General features: G+C 47.8%; 1 protein-coding gene across 1 annotated transcript in view; it reads left to right on the top strand.

Moving 5' to 3' along the window:
- The first annotated feature begins 286 nt into the window (after positions 1-286).
- Positions 287-17,973, top strand: part of eppk1 (epiplakin 1) — a 29,551-nt gene continuing 11,864 nt past the window's right edge. The window contains 2 exon segments of the mRNA XM_061664637.1: positions 287-390; positions 7,295-17,973. Coding sequence (XP_061520621.1) covers positions 339-390; positions 7,295-17,973 — 10,731 coding nt within the window. The 5' untranslated portion in view covers positions 287-338.

Here is a 17,973-nt window from a genome sequence, read left to right on the forward strand (position 1 = left end):
AGAGCCACGTCGTCTCCGCGTCACCTTTACGTCCGCTTCCAAAGATGACCTCGCGCGTCGCTCCGGCGTCGTTGCGAAGCTTCACCTGTCGCACCATTTGACATTTTCCCCTCCGCTGTAATTGTTTCAGAGCACAACGGAGGCGCTCAAAGGAAGCGGACAAGAATTCCCGCCATCCGGCGGGCTCGGCCTTCGGGTCCGGATAGCCCCGAGGTCCGAGCCCCGGGAGGAGGAAGTTCCTCGGAAAGGGGGCGGGACTCGGCCCGGCGGGACTGCCTTAAATCCGACCGTCTCGCAGGAGATTCGGCGAGCGCCTCGGGAATTGTCTCTCACTTCGGATGACGTCGGCTGCTGAGGAAGTTGGACTTTGTGCTCTGCGGACCGCGACAAGTAAGCTCCTTTGGCGTCCCCGTTGCCCCGTCTTCAATGTCAAACCTCGGCCCGCATTCAAAGTGTTTCAGAGAATGCGGTGTTTTATAGGAATCGGCAGCTTTTAAAGAGTCTTTTAGTTTCTCTGCTGCCGCCGAGACCTCAGTGTCAGAATCCCGCGGAGCGAGCCGACACCCTTTTTAATCAAAAAAGAGAAAGCAAACATTCCTCAGCCGCACTTGTTCAAATGTCATTCTTGCCTCATTCCGTCTCTCGCAGGCTGAGACTCGCTCACTTGTTGACACAAAGGTTAGTAGCGCTGCAGAAACTATGAGCTAATACTCTGACTGCTTTTTTTTTTTTTTTTTTTTTTTTAATAAATAGGGAAGAATGTAGTGAGAAGTCTATCGTTGCCTTTTGAGCTTGGAAGCATTTGGTTGACGCCACGAGGATCCTCCGCGGCTCACGGACATATTTGTCGCTCGTAACTTACGCAGACAGGAAGGCGAGACCCCGGTGAACCCATCGAGAGAAGGAAAACGCAGCAATGTACGTGTTGGCTTCAACAAAGGTGCATTTAAAAAAAAAAAAAAAAAAAAAAAAAAAAAATTTACACTGAAATGGGAAATGAATCGTATGAGCGGCCAGACAAAGTATTTTCTCACATTAGTTTATATGTTTTCATTGTCATTTTATTCCTGTTATGTTATGGGGCGAATTTAAAGATGAAAGCTGTAAAAACTATTTCAAAAAGATTGGGGTTGGCCTTTGTTTTTTTTGTTTTTTTTAAATACACATTTATACATTTTTTTTTTTTTAAATTGAAATAGTACACTTTCATTGTACTTTTACTTGAGTCCATTTTGTTTAACCCGCCTGTAATATGCAAGTAAAGCTCTTGAAAAAAATGCCTTGATCCTTAAAAATATTTGTGTGTGTGTGTGTGTGTGTATATATCCATGTTTTGTTGAGCCCCCCTGTTAGTCCATTTGACCGGTTTTAGTAAAAAAAAAAAAAAACAATAAAAAGTCTAGACAAAAGTAACGTAAAATACATGGAATATGGCTTTTTATAACAGTGTATATTTTCATATCTTTTTTAATTGACATGCTATATTCAATATAATAAGCCAACAGTGACTTCATCAGCCAAAAGGAGGCAGAAATGTCTGGTTTGTATAATATATACATATCTCTATATCTATATACTACATTCATGACCATTACCTTTCACCTTCATACATGTGATTCGACCCCAATTTAAGAAACAGAAAGCATGTTTTCACCTTTAACATTCAGCATTGAAGTATGTGTGACTACGAACGTATTCCGTCGCCACATTTGGAATCCCGCCCCCGACCGACTGCGTCCAAATATCAATGAAAAGGCAAGTGGAGAGAGAAAGTTCCGCCCGCATCCCGTTTGCCAGTATAGGTGGACTGCAGCGCCAACAAATATTCTCCTTACCTCGATTTTCCTTTTCCAGCTCTGGAAATGAACTCGAATAAAAGTTTACAAGTACTTCTTCTTCTTTCTTCTTTTCCTTTCGGCTTGTCCCGTTAGGGGTCGCCACAGCGCGTCATCCTTTTCCATGTAAGCCTATCTCCTGCATCCTCCTCTCGAACACCAACTGCCATCATGTCTTCCCTCACGACATCCATCAACTTTCTCTTTGGTCTTCCTCGAGCTCTCTTGCCTGGCAGCTCCATCCTCATCATCCTTCTTCCAATATACTCACTATTTCTCCTCTGGACGTGTCCAAACCATTGAAGTCTGCGCTCTCTAACTTTGTCTCCAAAACATCGAACCTTGGCTGTCCCTCTGATGAGCTCATTTCTAATTTTATCCAACCTGGTCACTCCAAGAGCGAACCTCAACATCTTCATTTCCGCCACCTCCAGCTCTGCTTCCTGTTGTCTCTTCAGTGCCACTGTCTCTAATCCGTACATCATGGCTGGCCTCACTACTGTTTTATAAACTTTGCCCTTCATCCTAGCAGAGACTCTTCTGTCACATAACACACCTGACACCTTCCTCCACCCGTTCCAACCTGCTTTGACCCGTTTCTTCACTTCCTGACCACACTCACCATTGCTCTGGACGGTTGACCCCAAGTATTTAAAGTCCTCCACCCTTGCTATCGCTTCTCCCTGTAGCCTCATTCTTCCCCCACCAGCCCTCTCATTCATGCACATATATTCTGTTTTACTTCGGCTAATCTTCATTCCTCTTCTTTCCAGTGCATGCCTCCATCTCTCTAACTGTTCCTCCAGCTGCTCCCTGCTTTCACTGCAGATCACAATGTCATCTGCAAACATCATGGTCCACGGGGATTCCAGTCTAACCTCATCTGTCAGCCTATCCATCACCACTGCAAAAAGGAAGGGGCTCAGGGCTGATCCCTGATGCAGTCCCACGTCCACCTTAAATTCTTCTGTCACACCTACAGCACACCTCACCGCTGTTCTGCTGCCCTCGTACATGTCCTGTATTATTCTAACATACTTCTCTGCCACTCCAGACTTCCGCATGCAGTACCACAGTTCTTCTCTGGGTACTCTGTCATAGGCTTTCTCTAGATCTACAAAGACACAATGTAGCTCCTTCTGACCTTCTCTGTACTTTTCCATCAACATCCTCAAGGCAAATAATGCATCTGTGGTACTCTTTCTAGGCATGAAACCATACTGTTGCTCGCAAATACTCACTTCTGTCCTGAGTCTATCCTCCACTACTCTTTCCCATAACTTCATTGTGTGGCTCATCAACTTTATTCCTCTATAGTTGCCACAGCTCTGCACATCACCTTTGTTCTTAAAAATGGGCACCAGTACACTTTTCCTCCATTCCTCAGGCATCTTCTCACGCACTAGAATTCTATTGAACAAGCTGGTCAAAAACTTCACAGCCACCTCTCCTAGATGCTTCCATACCTCCACAGGAATGTCATCAGGACCAACTGCCTTTCCATTTTTCATCCTCTTTAATGCCTTTCTAACTTCCCCCTTACTAATCATTGCCACTTCCTGGTCCACCACACTTACCTCTTCTACTCTCCCTTCTCTATCATTTTCCTCATTCATCAACTCCTCGAAGTATTCTTTCCATCTAGCAAGCACACTGCTGGCACCAGTCAACATATTTCCATCTCTATCCTTAATCACCCTAACCTGCTGCACATCCTTCCCATCTCTGTCCCTCTGTCTGGCCAGCCTGTATAGATCCTTTTCTCCTTCTTTAGTGTCCAACCTGCCATACATGTCATCATATGCCTCTTGTTTTGCCTTTGCCACCTCTACCTTTGCCCTGTGTCGCATCTCAATGTATTCCTTTCGCCTCTCCTCGGTCCTCTCAGTGTCCCACTTCTTCTTAGCTAACCTCTTTCCTTGTATGATTTCCTGTACTGTGAGGTTCCACCACCAAGTCTCCTTCTCTCCTTTCCTGCCAGAAGATACACCAAGTACTCTCCTGCCTGCTTCTCTGATCACCTTGGCTGCAGTGGTCCAGTCTTCTGGAAGCTCCTGCCGTCCACCGAGAGCCTGTATCACCTCTTCCCGAAAAGCTGCACAACACTCGTCCTGTCTCAGCTTCCACCACATGGTTCTCTTCTCTGCCTTTGTCTTCCTAATTTTCCTCCCCACCACCAGAGTCATCTTACACACCACCATCCTATGCTGTCTAGCCACACTCTCCCCTACCACTACCTTACAGTTGGTAACCTCTTTCAGATTACATCGTCTGCACAAGATGTAATCCACCTGTGTGCTTCTACCTCCGCTCTTATAGGTCACCCTATGTTCGTGCCTCTTCTGGAAAAAAGTGTTCACTACAGCCATTTGCATCCTTGTTGCAAAGTCTACCACCATCTGTCCCTCCAAGTTCCTTTCCTGGATGCCGTATTTACCCATCACTTCTTCATCACCCCTATTACCTTCACCAACATGTCCATTACAATCTGCACCAATTACGACTCTCTCTCTGACTGGGATGCTAAGAACTACATCATCTAGCTCCTTCCAGAATTTCTCTTTCACCTCTAGGTCACATCCTACCTGTGGGGCATAGCCACTAATCACATTACACATAACACCCTCAATTACAAATTTCAGCCTCATCACTCGATCTGATACTCTTTTCACCTCCAAGACATTCTTAGCCAACTCTTCTTTTAAAATAACCCCGACTCCATTTCTCTTCCCATCGACACCATGGTAAAATAATTTAAACCCTGCCCCTAAACTTCTAGCCTTACTGCCTTTCCACCTGGTCTCCTGGACACACAATATATCAACCTTTCTCCTCATCATCATGTCAACCAACTCCCGAGATTTTCCTGTCATAGTCCCAACATTCAAAGTCCCCACATTCAGTTCTAGGCTCTGTGTTTTCCTCTTCTCTTTCTGCCGAAGAACCCGCTTTCCACCTCCTCTTCTTCTTTGACTTCGACCCACAGTAGCTGAATTTCCAACGGCGCCCCGCAGGTTGACGGCGCCGGTGGCGGACGTTGTTAACCCGGGCCACGACCGATCCGGTATGGAATTCTTTGGATGAACGCTCATATTTGTTTGGCAAGGTTTTAAGCCGGATGCCCTTCCTGACGCAACCCTCTGCATTTATCCGGGCTTGGGACCGGCCTACAGTTTGCACTGACTTGTGCCACCCATAGGGCTGCATTAGTTTACAAGTACAATGTCATCAAAGTACTTTTTACTTGAGTATCGGAGTAATCGTTCCGCCTTTAATGTGGTGAACGACGGCGGCTATTGTGCAATGAATCAACGAACCGATTACTTTCTTTATAGAAGTGCCCAAAAAGAACGACAGTCTCGCACACGAATGCTTGCACGAGCCCAATTCCAATGAAGTCGGGACGTTGTGTTAAACCTAAATAAGAAAGCAATGCAATGATTTTCTAAAATCATGCTCAACCTATATTGAATTGAATACACCACGAAATGTTCCAACTGATCAAGAGGTTCACCTCTTTGTCAACAAGTGCGTGAGAAAATAGCCCAACAGTTTAAGGACAATGTTCTTCAACGTACAATTGCAAGGAATTTCGGGATCCCATCATCGACGGTCCGTAATATCATCAAGACCGAAAACCGACATTGAATGCGGCACCGCGTCAAAAAGCGACATCGGTGTGTAAAGGGTATCGCCGCGCGGGCCACAAGAATTCCGCCTCCGAAGCGTCAACAATTAGTGTCCTCGGTTCCCAAATGTTGTTCCAAGAAAAGGTGATGTCATACTTTTGTCTGATGTGAAAGTGAAATCTCCATTGCTAACTTAGTGTTTGATCAGATGAAACGTACACAAGGGCGGCTTTCGAAAGACTTTGTCAAACACGGGCTGCTGTCGCGCAAACGAGAGGCGCCCGCTTGTGCTCGCGGCCAGTCGGGCCTGTGCGATCTCATCGGGATGAGGAGGTCACAAAGCGGCAGGAAAATTCACACCTCCGGTCCGAGCGGCACGATGAAAGAGCGGCGGCCGCTGTTTTCAAATTGACGACCCCTCGGCAAATGCGGGCTTGCCCGCTCGGCTGGCGGCTTCGCGTGCAAACTTCGAACCGAAACGGAAACGCTTTAAAGGCCCCGTTATACTCCCGCGCGTTGCATCACGTGACCGACCCAAATTGTTGCTGCGCGTCAAACGCCGCGGAGATCGTCTCTCGCGATTGGTTTGTTTTGGTCACATGCTGTGACGACGTGCTCGGCGCTCCTCTCTGTTGGCCGACTTGGACGTGAACTGCAGCACGTTTTCAAAACTGCGCTTTGGCAGGTAGCGAAATAAATAAAAGTGGCTACAAGATGATTTTTTTCCCGCTCCCAGTTGAAGTTACCATCAAACAAAGAGAATTACATGATGTATTTTTAAACAACCACGTAGCTTTGCCTTGGGAACGCGAACAAATGCTAACAAACAACGCAAAATGCCAAAGACGGACTAACGAATATCATCGGTGTTATAACACTTGAAGTCGAGGGTGTCAAAACTACGGCCCTTCAGAGGACGGGTAGAATTTGGCCCGTGAGGATAGCGAATACATTCACAGCTATTTTTCAATCAAATGAACTGTTTTTCCCCCCACCGGACGTTGCACTCACAACCACTTGCCACAAAAATGATTCTGAAATTGGCTGCTGCTCACAATTTGATCTCGATATTGCCGTCAAGCGATGCCACGTTTCGGGAGAAAAGTGAGCCTACTTCATATGAAATGCTGCCCCACCTTTGCACACTACAGTTCTGTCAAGATGAATACCTCCTGTCGAAAGACATCCTTTAAAACGCGGAATATTGTAAAATGGCAACGCTCTTTCTGAATCGTTGCCACTTGAGTTTGTATCGTGCGATGAGTCAAATTTCCAGATGCATGCGGAAATGTAGGCAAATTTAAAACCATTTCTAGAGCTTAACAGAGTTGCTTTAGAAATGGGAAATATATAGATTCTACTTTGATCTGTAAGTTGCACATGTGAAAATGGAAAAAAGAAAAACAAGATTCCAATACGCAATCGTTTTTAAGAAATTCCCAATTGCTCATCTGATTTTAGATAATAGAGAAACGTGAATAGTTTCCAAATGCTGAATATGAATATTTGCACCGTTACACCCAAAGTAATAACGTTTGTGACACAGGCCATAAATAGAAAACAATCAAATGAAAATCCAGCAGTAATTGAGCTCGGTGACCGTATATTCTTATGCTGCCCAGTAAACTCCTTCATTGAGTGCTGTTCATAGCCTCCAAATGTCATGTCGGGACCATCCTAAACTGAAGACCCCCACCGCATTTTTTAACTACCAGTCTGCGCCACGACCGTAACGGGTCTGCGACCACCTATTGGGCCCCAACCCACCAGTTGAGGATCACTGCAAGTTTAGACAGAGCATTCAATTTGATGCGAATGTTTCCCTTGCAGAGCCGCACTCGGCCAAGATGGAGCCCGCCGATCCAAATGAGAAGCAAAATGACCACGCCGAAATCCACGGACCTGTGGCGGGTGTCTACCTGGAGAAGTCCAAGCGGACGATCAGCATATACGAAGCCATGAAGAAACGTCTGCTTAAACCCGGCACAGCGTTAGCCCTGCTGGAAGCGCAGGCCGCCACAGTGGGTATCGTACACCCCGGGAAGAACCAAATACTTCCAGTCGTGGAGGCCATCAAGGAGGAACTCATCGGACCGGAGTTGAGGGAGAAGCTTCTCTTCGCCGAGAAGGCCGTCACTGGTTTCGTGGACCCTTACACCAACCAAACCATCTCTCTGTTCCAAGCCATGCAAAAAGATTTAGTGCCCAGAGATTACGGCTTGAGATTACTTCAAGCGCAAATTGCCACGCGTGGCCTGTTCGACCCCATTGAGAAGACAAACATTGCAATTGAGTCAGCCATCCAGAAAGGCTACTATGAGAAAGGGCTGCTGGATGACCAGATGTCCGAGTTAAAGGTTTTCTTCGCTCCTAGTGCACAACAGCACGTCAACTACCAAACGCTGATGGAGAAATGTATCAAGGAACCTGACACAGGCCTGCTTCTTCTTCCCGTCTTCATCACCTTCAAGGGGCTGAGACGAGGCATTTCGTCTGCAGAACTCTTGGAGTCCAAGATTATTGACAAAGAAATCTACGAAGACCTACAGAAGGGGACGATCACAACCCAGCGTGTGATGTTGAATGAGACGGTGAAGGAATACCTTCAGGGCAAAGGCAGCATCGCCGGCGTTGCGATACTCTCATCCAATCAGAGATTTAGCATCTATGAAGCCAGGAAGCGCGGAATACTGATGCCTGGGACTGCGCTAGTTCTGCTGGAGGCGCAGGCCGCAACCGGATTCATGATTGATCCCGCAGAAAACAAAACGTTCACAGTGGACGAGGCTGTGAAAAACAAGGTCATTGGCCCGGAATATTACAACAAGCTGCGGTCTGCCGAACGAGCGGTGACCGGATACAAAGACCCGTACACCGACGAAAGCATTTCCCTCTTTCAAGCACTTTCAAAAGATCTCATCTTGAAGGAGCACGGGATCCGCCTACTGGAGGCGCAAATTGCCACAGGTGGAATCATCGACCCCATCCACAGCCACAGACTCCCCACGGAGGTGGCCTTCAAAAGAGGCTATTTTGACCAAGAAATGAATGCCATACTTGAAGAGTCAGGAGATGACACAAAGGGATTCTTTGACCCAAACACAGAGGAGAATCTCACGTATCGTCAGCTGATTGAAAGGTGCGTCACCGATCCTGTCACCGGACTCTGCCTCCTCCCACTTCGAGGCAAATCTGATGGACTGAACTACACCTTCATTGACTACCAAACTAAGATGGCCTTCAAACAGAAGAAGGTGAAGGTGACATGCGGCAAGTATGCGGGAATGACGGTATCTCTGTGGGAGCTGCTGATGTCGGAATACTTGGATGAAGAGCAGAGGAAATGCATCATACGGAAGTACAGAGAGGGGAAGATCACTATCGAGACGATTGTTACAACAGTTCTGGAACTCATCGAGACGTCCGTCAAAACCACCAAGGTCACCTTTGAAGGCATCAGAGAAACAGTCACAGCCAAACAGCTGGTTGAGGCTGACATCATCAGTGAGGAGGTCCTAGATGATCTCAAGAAAGGGAAGAAGTCTGTGAAGGAAGTGGTTGAGGATCAAAACTTACATGTGTATCTACAGGGGAAAGGCAGTATTGCAGGTGTTCTTCTGCCTGACTCCCAGATCCTGACCATCTACCAAGCAAGACAGAAAGGCAAACTGATGCCTGGAACAGCTCATATTTTACTCGAGGCACAGGCGGCAACAGGATTCATCATTGATCCCATTGGAAACAGAAAGTTTTCCGTAGATGAGGCCATCAAAGCCAAGATTGTTGGGCCAGATTTGTGCCAGAAGCTGCGCTCTGCAGAGAAAGCGGTGACAGGTTACAAAGACCCGTATTACGGGAACACAATCTCTCTGTTCCAAGCAATGCAAAAAGACCTCATCCTAAAGGATCACGGAATTCGACTCTTGGAGGCACAAATTGCCACGGGCGGCATTATCGACCCGGTTAACAGCCATCGCATTCCTGTCCAAGTGGCCTCCAAGCGGGGGTACTTCAATGAGGAGATGAACGAGATCCTGAGTGATCCCAGCGATGACACCAAAGGGTTTTTTGACCCCAACACTCACGAGAACCTCACCTACTTGCAACTAATGGCCAGATGTGTCACAGACCCCAGTACGGGACTTTGCCTCCTTCCACTTAAAGGGAAAAGCCACAAAATCAACATAGATGATACCATGAAGGAACTGTTCAGAACAACAGTTGTTTCTGTACGGTATGGCCGCTTCGAGGGAAAGCGCAGCACTCTTTGGGACCTCATCAATTCAGAGTATCTGTCTGAGGAAAAACGACAGGAGTTCTTCAAACTCTTCAAGTCAAGGAGACTCACAATCGAGGAAATCATTGAGTCAATTGTAGTCATCATTGAGAGCAAGGAGATAAAGCGGCAAGCAGAGCTAAACTTCCGAGGCCTCAGAGGGGAGGTGTCCGTTGTGGATCTTTTGGAGCTTGAAATAGTGGATGAAAAAACCTACAACAACCTAATTGATGGAACATTAAGAAGCGCCGACGTGTTGCAGATGGACAGCGTGAGAGCCTACCTACAAGGGAAAAGCTGCGTTGCCGGCGTGATACTACAGCCTTCCAATCAGAAGCTGAGAATCTACGAAGCACAGAAAGCTGGCATCCTGACACCCAGCACGGCTCTTTGCCTCCTAGAAGCACAGGCGGCCACGGGGTTCATTGTCGATCCGTTGGCAAACAAAAAGCTCACCGTGGAACAAGCACTTCGGGAAATGTTAATTGGTCCTCAGATGTATGAAAAGCTTCTGTCTGCAGAGCGGGCTGTCACTGGTTACACCGATCCATACACGGGCCAAAAGATTTCTCTTTTCCAAGCCTTGAAAAAGGATCTCATTGTGAAGGAGCACGGCATTCGTTTACTTGAGGCTCAAATTGCGACAGGTGGTATCATTGATCCCTCGAAATGCCTTCACTTACCTCTTGATGTTGCCTACAGGAAAGGATATTTTGACGAAGAATTGAATCAAATTCTGCTGGATCCGAGTGACGACACAAAAGGGTTTTTTGACCCTACCACCAAAGAGAATCTGACATACATGGAAATGTTGGGCAGGTGTGTAAAAGATAAAGAAACAGGACTGTTCCTTTTACCAATGACCGGCCCACCAAAAGCCTCACAAACAAACGTGAAGCTGTACACTGACGGTGAGATAAAACAAGTGTTTGAAGAGGCGACAGTGAGCATATCAGCAGGACGCTATGCAGGGAAATCAATTTCTCTGTGGGACTTGATCCACTCTGGCTACTTCACTGAAGACCATTGTCTTGAACTGATTGAAAACTTTAGAACAGGAAAGGTCACCACACACATGATCATCACCATAGTAATTTCTACAATTGAAAAACTGGAGAAGAGTGAAGCGCCCAAAATGATAATGGGCCTGAGAAAGCTTGTCTCTGCCAAACAACTCCTGGTCTCTGGCATTATTGACAGTGACACATTCAAACAGGTGCAGGAAGACAAATTTACTTTGGAAAAAGTCATTAAAAGTGAGTGCGTGCAACAATACCTGAATGGAAGCAGCAGCATTGCTGGAGTTAAAGTGTATCCATCACAGACAGTTCTGAGCATCTACGGTGCAAAAACCGAAGGTATGTTGACAGATGGCATTGCACTTTTACTGCTCGAAGCGCAGGCTTCAACAGGATGGATCATTGATCCTCTCGAAAACAAGTTCTACACTGTCGATGAGGCCGCAAAAGAGGAGGTCATTGGGCCAGATGTGCGTGAGCGGCTTCTGTTGGCTGAGCGAGCCATCACTGGCTATAAAGACCCCTACACAGACTCAACAATATCACTGTTTGAGGCTATGAATGAGCAGCTGATTCCAAGAAGTGACGCCATTCGTCTTCTTCAAGCACAAATAGCAACGGGCGGAATTGTAGACCCAAACAGGAGTCACAGGCTACATGTTAATGTCGCAGTCAAAAGGGGACTTCTGGACGACCAACTCAGAATCCTTCTGCTGAACCCCCCTGAAAATTTAAAGGGATACTTTGACCCGACCACGAAAGAAAAACTCTCCTACCTCGAGCTAATGGACAGATGTGAAACAGATCCTGAAACGGGGCTGCTTCTTGTACCACTACATGAGGAGAAATCCAATGTTTTTCACACAAAGGAACAAATAGAGCTTGAGTTGAAAAACAAAAGAATTGTCATGAGTGTGGGGAAATTCAAGAGCAAAGATGTGACCTTGTGGGAAGTGTTGCTGTCTGAATACATATCCCAGCAGAAAAGGGAGCAGCTCATACAACAATACAAGACCGGCACCATAACAGTTGAAGAGTTAAGTGAAATACTAACAGTCATCATTTCAGAGGTGTCGTCCAAAGAAAGAAAGTTCCAAGGACTGAGGAAGCAGGTCTCAGCAAGTCAGCTGTTTGAATCCAAGATCATCTCGAAGGAGCTTTTCACGCAAATTATACAAGGGGAAGTGACTGTAGACAGTGTTAACAAAATGGAATCCATACAAAGGTATCTTGGGGCGACAAACTGCATAGCCGGTGTCAGAGTTGAGTCTACAAAGAAGGTCATGAGCATCTATGAAGCAAAGTCCGCACGTCTGCTAACTCCTGGGACATCTCTTGTGCTCCTCGAAGCCCAAGCTGCCACTGGCTTTGTTATTGACCCAGTCAACAACAAGAAACTTTCGGTCGAAGAAGCAGTGGCTCAGAGAGTGGTTGGCAGTGAGTGGAAAAAGAAGCTGCTCTCAGCAGAACAAGCTGTCACAGGATACATAGACCCCTACACAGGTGAGACAATTTCCTTATTCCAGGCCTTGGTAAAGGATCTCATAGTCAAAGAGCATGGAATTCGTCTTCTTGAGGCTCAAATTGCCACAGGAGGCATCATTGACCCAGTATTCAGTCACAGAGTGCCCGTGCAGGTGGCTTACCGAAGAGGCTACTTTGATGAGGAAATGAACCAGATTTTGTCCGACCCAGATGACGACACCAAGGGCTTTTTTGATCCCAACACACAAGAGAACCTCACTTATCTCCAGCTTATAGAGAGGTGTGTCACTGACCCAAACACAGGCCTCAACTTACTATCCATTGTGAAGAAAGGGGAGTTCTATTTCTATGTTGATGAGGCCACGAAACTCACCCTGAAATCAAAGACAACCACCAGAGCAGGCGGGAAGTATCACGGAACAACGGTGTCGCTGTGGGATCTGCTCTACTCTCGATACATCACTGAGGAGAAGAGGCGAGAGCTTGTGCGACAGTACAAATCTGGAGCCATCACGATTGAACGCTTTTTGGAGATCATCTTGATTATCACTCAGCAGCAGACCACCACCGCCGCAACCTCATCGGTCATCACATGTCAAACACCAGAAACAAAGGTTGACAGCAGCACCGCGGAGACCACCATCACCACCACAGTCACAGAGACCGGAAGCTTCCATGGTATTAGGAAGGATGTCAGTGCTACGGAGTTGCTTCAATCCAAAATCATCACTGAAGACCTCTACGAAGATCTCAACGCAGGAACAATCACAGTAAAGGAAGTGAGTGAAATGGACTCGGTCCGCAGGTACCTGGAAGGGACCAACTGCATTGCAGGTGTGCACTTGCAGTCCACAAAAGAGACGCTGAGCATTTATGAAGCAAAGTCCAGAGGCCTGCTGACTCCTGGGACGTCCCTCGTGCTCCTGGAAGCCCAGGCTGCCACCGGCTTTGTCGTAGACCCAGTCAACAACAAGAAACTTTCGGTCGAAGAAGCTGTGGCTCTGAGAGTGGTTGGCAGCGAGTGGCAAAAGAAGCTGCTCTCAGCAGAACGAGCTGTCACGGGATACAGAGACCCTTACACGGAAAAAACAATCTCTCTGTTCCAGGCCCTGAAAAAAGACCTGATCGTCAAAGAGCATGGAATTCGTCTTCTTGAGGCTCAAATTGCCACAGGAGGCATCGTTGACCCAGTATTCAGTCACAGAGTGCCCGTGCAGGTGGCTTACCGAAGAGGCTACTTTGATGAGGAAATGAACCAGATTTTGTCCGACCCAGATGACGACACCAAGGGCTTTTTTGATCCCAACACACAAGAGAACCTCACCTATCTCCAACTGGTCGAGAGGTGCATCACAGATCCCGTCACTGGACTTAGTTTGTTAGTTATTGTGAAGAAAGGGGAGTTCTATTTCTATGTTGATGAGGCCACGAAACTCACCCTGAAATCAAAGACAACCACCCGAGCAGGCGGGAAGTATCACGGAACAACGGTGTCGCTGTGGGATCTGCTCTACTCTCGATACATCACTGAGGAGAAGAGGCGAGAGCTTGTGCGACAGTACAAATCTGGAGCCATCACGATTGAACGCTTTTTGGAGATCATCTTGATTATCACTCAGCAGCAGACCACCACCGCCGCAACCTCACCGGTCATCACATGTCAAACACCAGAAACAAAGGTTGACAGCAGCACCGCGGAGACCACCATCACCACCACAGTCACAGAGACCGGAAGCTTCCATGGTATTCGGAAGGATGTCAGTGCTACGGAGTTGCTTCAATCCAAAATCATCACTGAAGACCTCTACGAAGATCTCAACGCAGGAACAATCACAGTAAAGGAAGTGAGTGAAATGGACTCGGTCCGCAGGTACCTGGAAGGGACCAACTGCATTGCAGGTGTGCACTTGCAGTCCACAAAAGAGACGCTGAGCATTTATGAAGCAAAGTCCAGAGGCCTGCTGACTCCTGGGACGTCCCTCGTGCTCCTGGAAGCCCAGGCTGCCACCGGCTTTGTCGTAGACCCAGTCAACAACAAGAAACTTTCGGTCGAAGAAGCTGTGGCTCTGAGAGTGGTTGGCAGCGAGTGGCAAAAGAAGCTGCTCTCAGCAGAACGAGCTGTCACGGGATACAGAGACCCTTACACGGAAAAAACAATCTCTCTGTTCCAGGCCCTGAAAAAAGACCTGATCGTCAAAGAGCATGGAATTCGTCTTCTTGAGGCTCAAATTGCCACAGGAGGCATCGTTGACCCAGTATTCAGTCACAGAGTGCCCGTGCAGGTGGCTTACCGAAGAGGCTACTTTGATGAGGAAATGAACCAGATTTTGTCCGACCCAGATGACGACACCAAGGGCTTTTTTGATCCCAACACACAAGAGAACCTCACCTATCTCCAACTGGTCGAGAGGTGCATCACAGATCCCGTCACTGGACTTAGTTTGTTAGTTATTGTGAAGAAAGGGGAGTTCTATTTCTATGTTGATGAGGCCACGAAACTCACCCTGAAATCAAAGACAACCACCCGAGCAGGCGGCAAGTATCACGGAACAACGGTGTCGCTGTGGGATCTGCTCTACTCTCGATACATCACTGAGGAGAAGAGGCGAGAGCTTGTGCGACAGTACAAATCTGGAGCCATCACGATTGAACGCTTTTTGGAGATCATCTTGATTATCACTCAGCAGCAGACCACCACCGCCGCAACCTCACCGGTCATCACATGTCAAACACCAGAAACAAAGGTTGACAGCAGCACCGCGGAGACCACCATCACCACCACAGTCACAGAGACCGGAAGCTTCCATGGTATTCGGAAGGATGTCAGTGCTACGGAGTTGCTTCAATCCAAAATCATCACTGAAGACCTCTACGAAGATCTCAACGCAGGAACAATCACAGTAAAGGAAGTGAGTGAAATGGACTCGGTCCGCAGGTACCTGGAAGGGACCAACTGCATTGCAGGTGTGCACTTGCAGTCCACAAAAGAGACGCTGAGCATTTATGAAGCAAAGTCCAGAGGCCTGCTGACTCCTGGGACGTCCCTCGTGCTCCTGGAAGCCCAGGCTGCCACCGGCTTTGTCGTAGACCCAGTCAACAACAAGAAACTTTCGGTCGAAGAAGCTGTGGCTCTGAGAGTGGTTGGCAGCGAGTGGCAAAAGAAGCTGCTCTCAGCAGAACGAGCTGTCACGGGATACAGAGACCCTTACACGGAAAAAACAATCTCTCTGTTCCAGGCCCTGAAAAAAGACCTGATCGTCAAAGAGCATGGAATTCGTCTTCTTGAGGCTCAAATTGCCACAGGAGGCATCGTTGACCCAGTATTCAGTCACAGAGTGCCCGTGCAGGTGGCTTACCGAAGAGGCTACTTTGATGAGGAAATGAACCAGATTTTGTCCGACCCAGATGACGACACCAAGGGCTTTTTTGATCCCAACACACAAGAGAACCTCACCTATCTCCAACTGGTCGAGAGGTGCATCACAGATCCCGTCACTGGACTTAGTTTGTTAGTTATTGTGAAGAAAGGGGAGTTCTATTTCTATGTTGATGAGGCCACGAAACTCACCCTGAAATCAAAGACAACCACCCGAGCAGGCGGCAAGTATCACGGAACAACGGTGTCGCTGTGGGATCTGCTCTACTCTCGATACATCACTGAGGAGAAGAGGCGAGAGCTTGTGCGACAGTACAAATCTGGAGCCATCACGATTGAACGCTTTTTGGAGATCATCTTGATTATCACTCAGCAGCAGACCACCACCGCCGCAACCTCACCGGTCATCACATGTCAAACACCAGAAACAAAGGTTGACAGCAGCACCGCGGAGACCACCATCACCACCACAGTCACAGAGACCGGAAGCTTCCATGGTATTCGGAAGGATGTCAGTGCTACGGAGTTGCTTCAATCCAAAATCATCACTGAAGACCTCTACGAAGATCTCAACGCAGGAACAATCACAGTAAAGGAAGTGAGTGAAATGGACTCGGTCCGCAGGTACCTGGAAGGGACCAACTGCATTGCAGGTGTGCACTTGCAGTCCACAAAAGAGACGCTGAGCATTTATGAAGCAAAGTCCAGAGGCCTGCTGACTCCTGGGACGTCCCTCGTGCTCCTGGAAGCCCAGGCTGCCACCGGCTTTGTCGTAGACCCAGTCAACAACAAGAAACTTTCGGTCGAAGAAGCTGTGGCTCTGAGAGTGGTTGGCAGCGAGTGGCAAAAGAAGCTGCTCTCAGCAGAACGAGCTGTCACGGGATACAGAGACCCTTACACGGAAAAAACAATCTCTCTGTTCCAGGCCCTGAAAAAAGACCTGATCGTCAAAGAGCATGGAATTCGTCTTCTTGAGGCTCAAATTGCCACAGGAGGCATCGTTGACCCAGTATTCAGTCACAGAGTGCCCGTGCAGGTGGCTTACCGAAGAGGCTACTTTGATGAGGAAATGAACCAGATTTTGTCCGACCCAGATGACGACACCAAGGGCTTTTTTGATCCCAACACACAAGAGAACCTCACCTATCTCCAACTGGTCGAGAGGTGCATCACAGATCCCGTCACTGGACTTAGTTTGTTAGTTATTGTGAAGAAAGGGGAGTTCTATTTCTATGTTGATGAGGCCACGAAACTCACCCTGAAATCAAAGACAACCACCCGAGCAGGCGGCAAGTATCACGGAACAACGGTGTCGCTGTGGGATCTGCTCTACTCTCGATACATCACTGAGGAGAAGAGGCGAGAGCTTGTGCGACAGTACAAATCTGGAGCCATCACGATTGAACGCTTTTTGGAGATCATCTTGATTATCACTCAGCAGCAGACCACCACCGCCGCAACCTCACCGGTCATCACATGTCAAACACCAGAAACAAAGGTTGACAGCAGCACCGCGGAGACCACCATCACCACCACAGTCACAGAGACCGGAAGCTTCCATGGTATTCGGAAGGATGTCAGTGCTACGGAGTTGCTTCAATCCAAAATCATCACTGAAGACCTCTACGAAGATCTCAACGCAGGAACAATCACAGTAAAGGAAGTGAGTGAAATGGACTCGGTCCGCAGGTACCTGGAAGGGACCAACTGCATTGCAGGTGTGCACTTGCAGTCCACAAAAGAGACGCTGAGCATTTATGAAGCAAAGTCCAGAGGCCTGCTGACTCCTGGGACGTCCCTCGTGCTCCTGGAAGCCCAGGCTGCCACCGGCTTTGTCGTAGACCCAGTCAACAACAAGAAACTTTCGGTCGAAGAAGCTGTGGCTCTGAGAGTGGTTGGCAGCGAGTGGCAAAAGAAGCTGCTCTCAGCAGAACGAGCTGTCACGGGATACAGAGACCCTTACACGGAAAAAACAATCTCTCTGTTCCAGGCCCTGAAAAAAGACCTGATCGTCAAAGAGCATGGAATTCGTCTTCTTGAGGCTCAAATTGCCACAGGAGGCATCGTTGACCCAGTATTCAGTCACAGAGTGCCCGTGCAGGTGGCTTACCGAAGAGGCTACTTTGATGAGGAAATGAACCAGATTTTGTCCGACCCAGATGACGACACCAAGGGCTTTTTTGATCCCAACACACAAGAGAACCTCACCTATCTCCAACTGGTCGAGAGGTGCATCACAGATCCCGTCACTGGACTTAGTTTGTTAGTTATTGTGAAGAAAGGGGAGTTCTATTTCTATGTTGATGAGGCCACGAAACTCACCCTGAAATCAAAGACAACCACCCGAGCAGGC

Source organism: Phycodurus eques, chromosome 20, assembly GCF_024500275.1.
Source record: "Phycodurus eques isolate BA_2022a chromosome 20, UOR_Pequ_1.1, whole genome shotgun sequence".
Classification (NCBI taxonomy): Eukaryota; Metazoa; Chordata; class Actinopteri; order Syngnathiformes; family Syngnathidae; genus Phycodurus; species Phycodurus eques.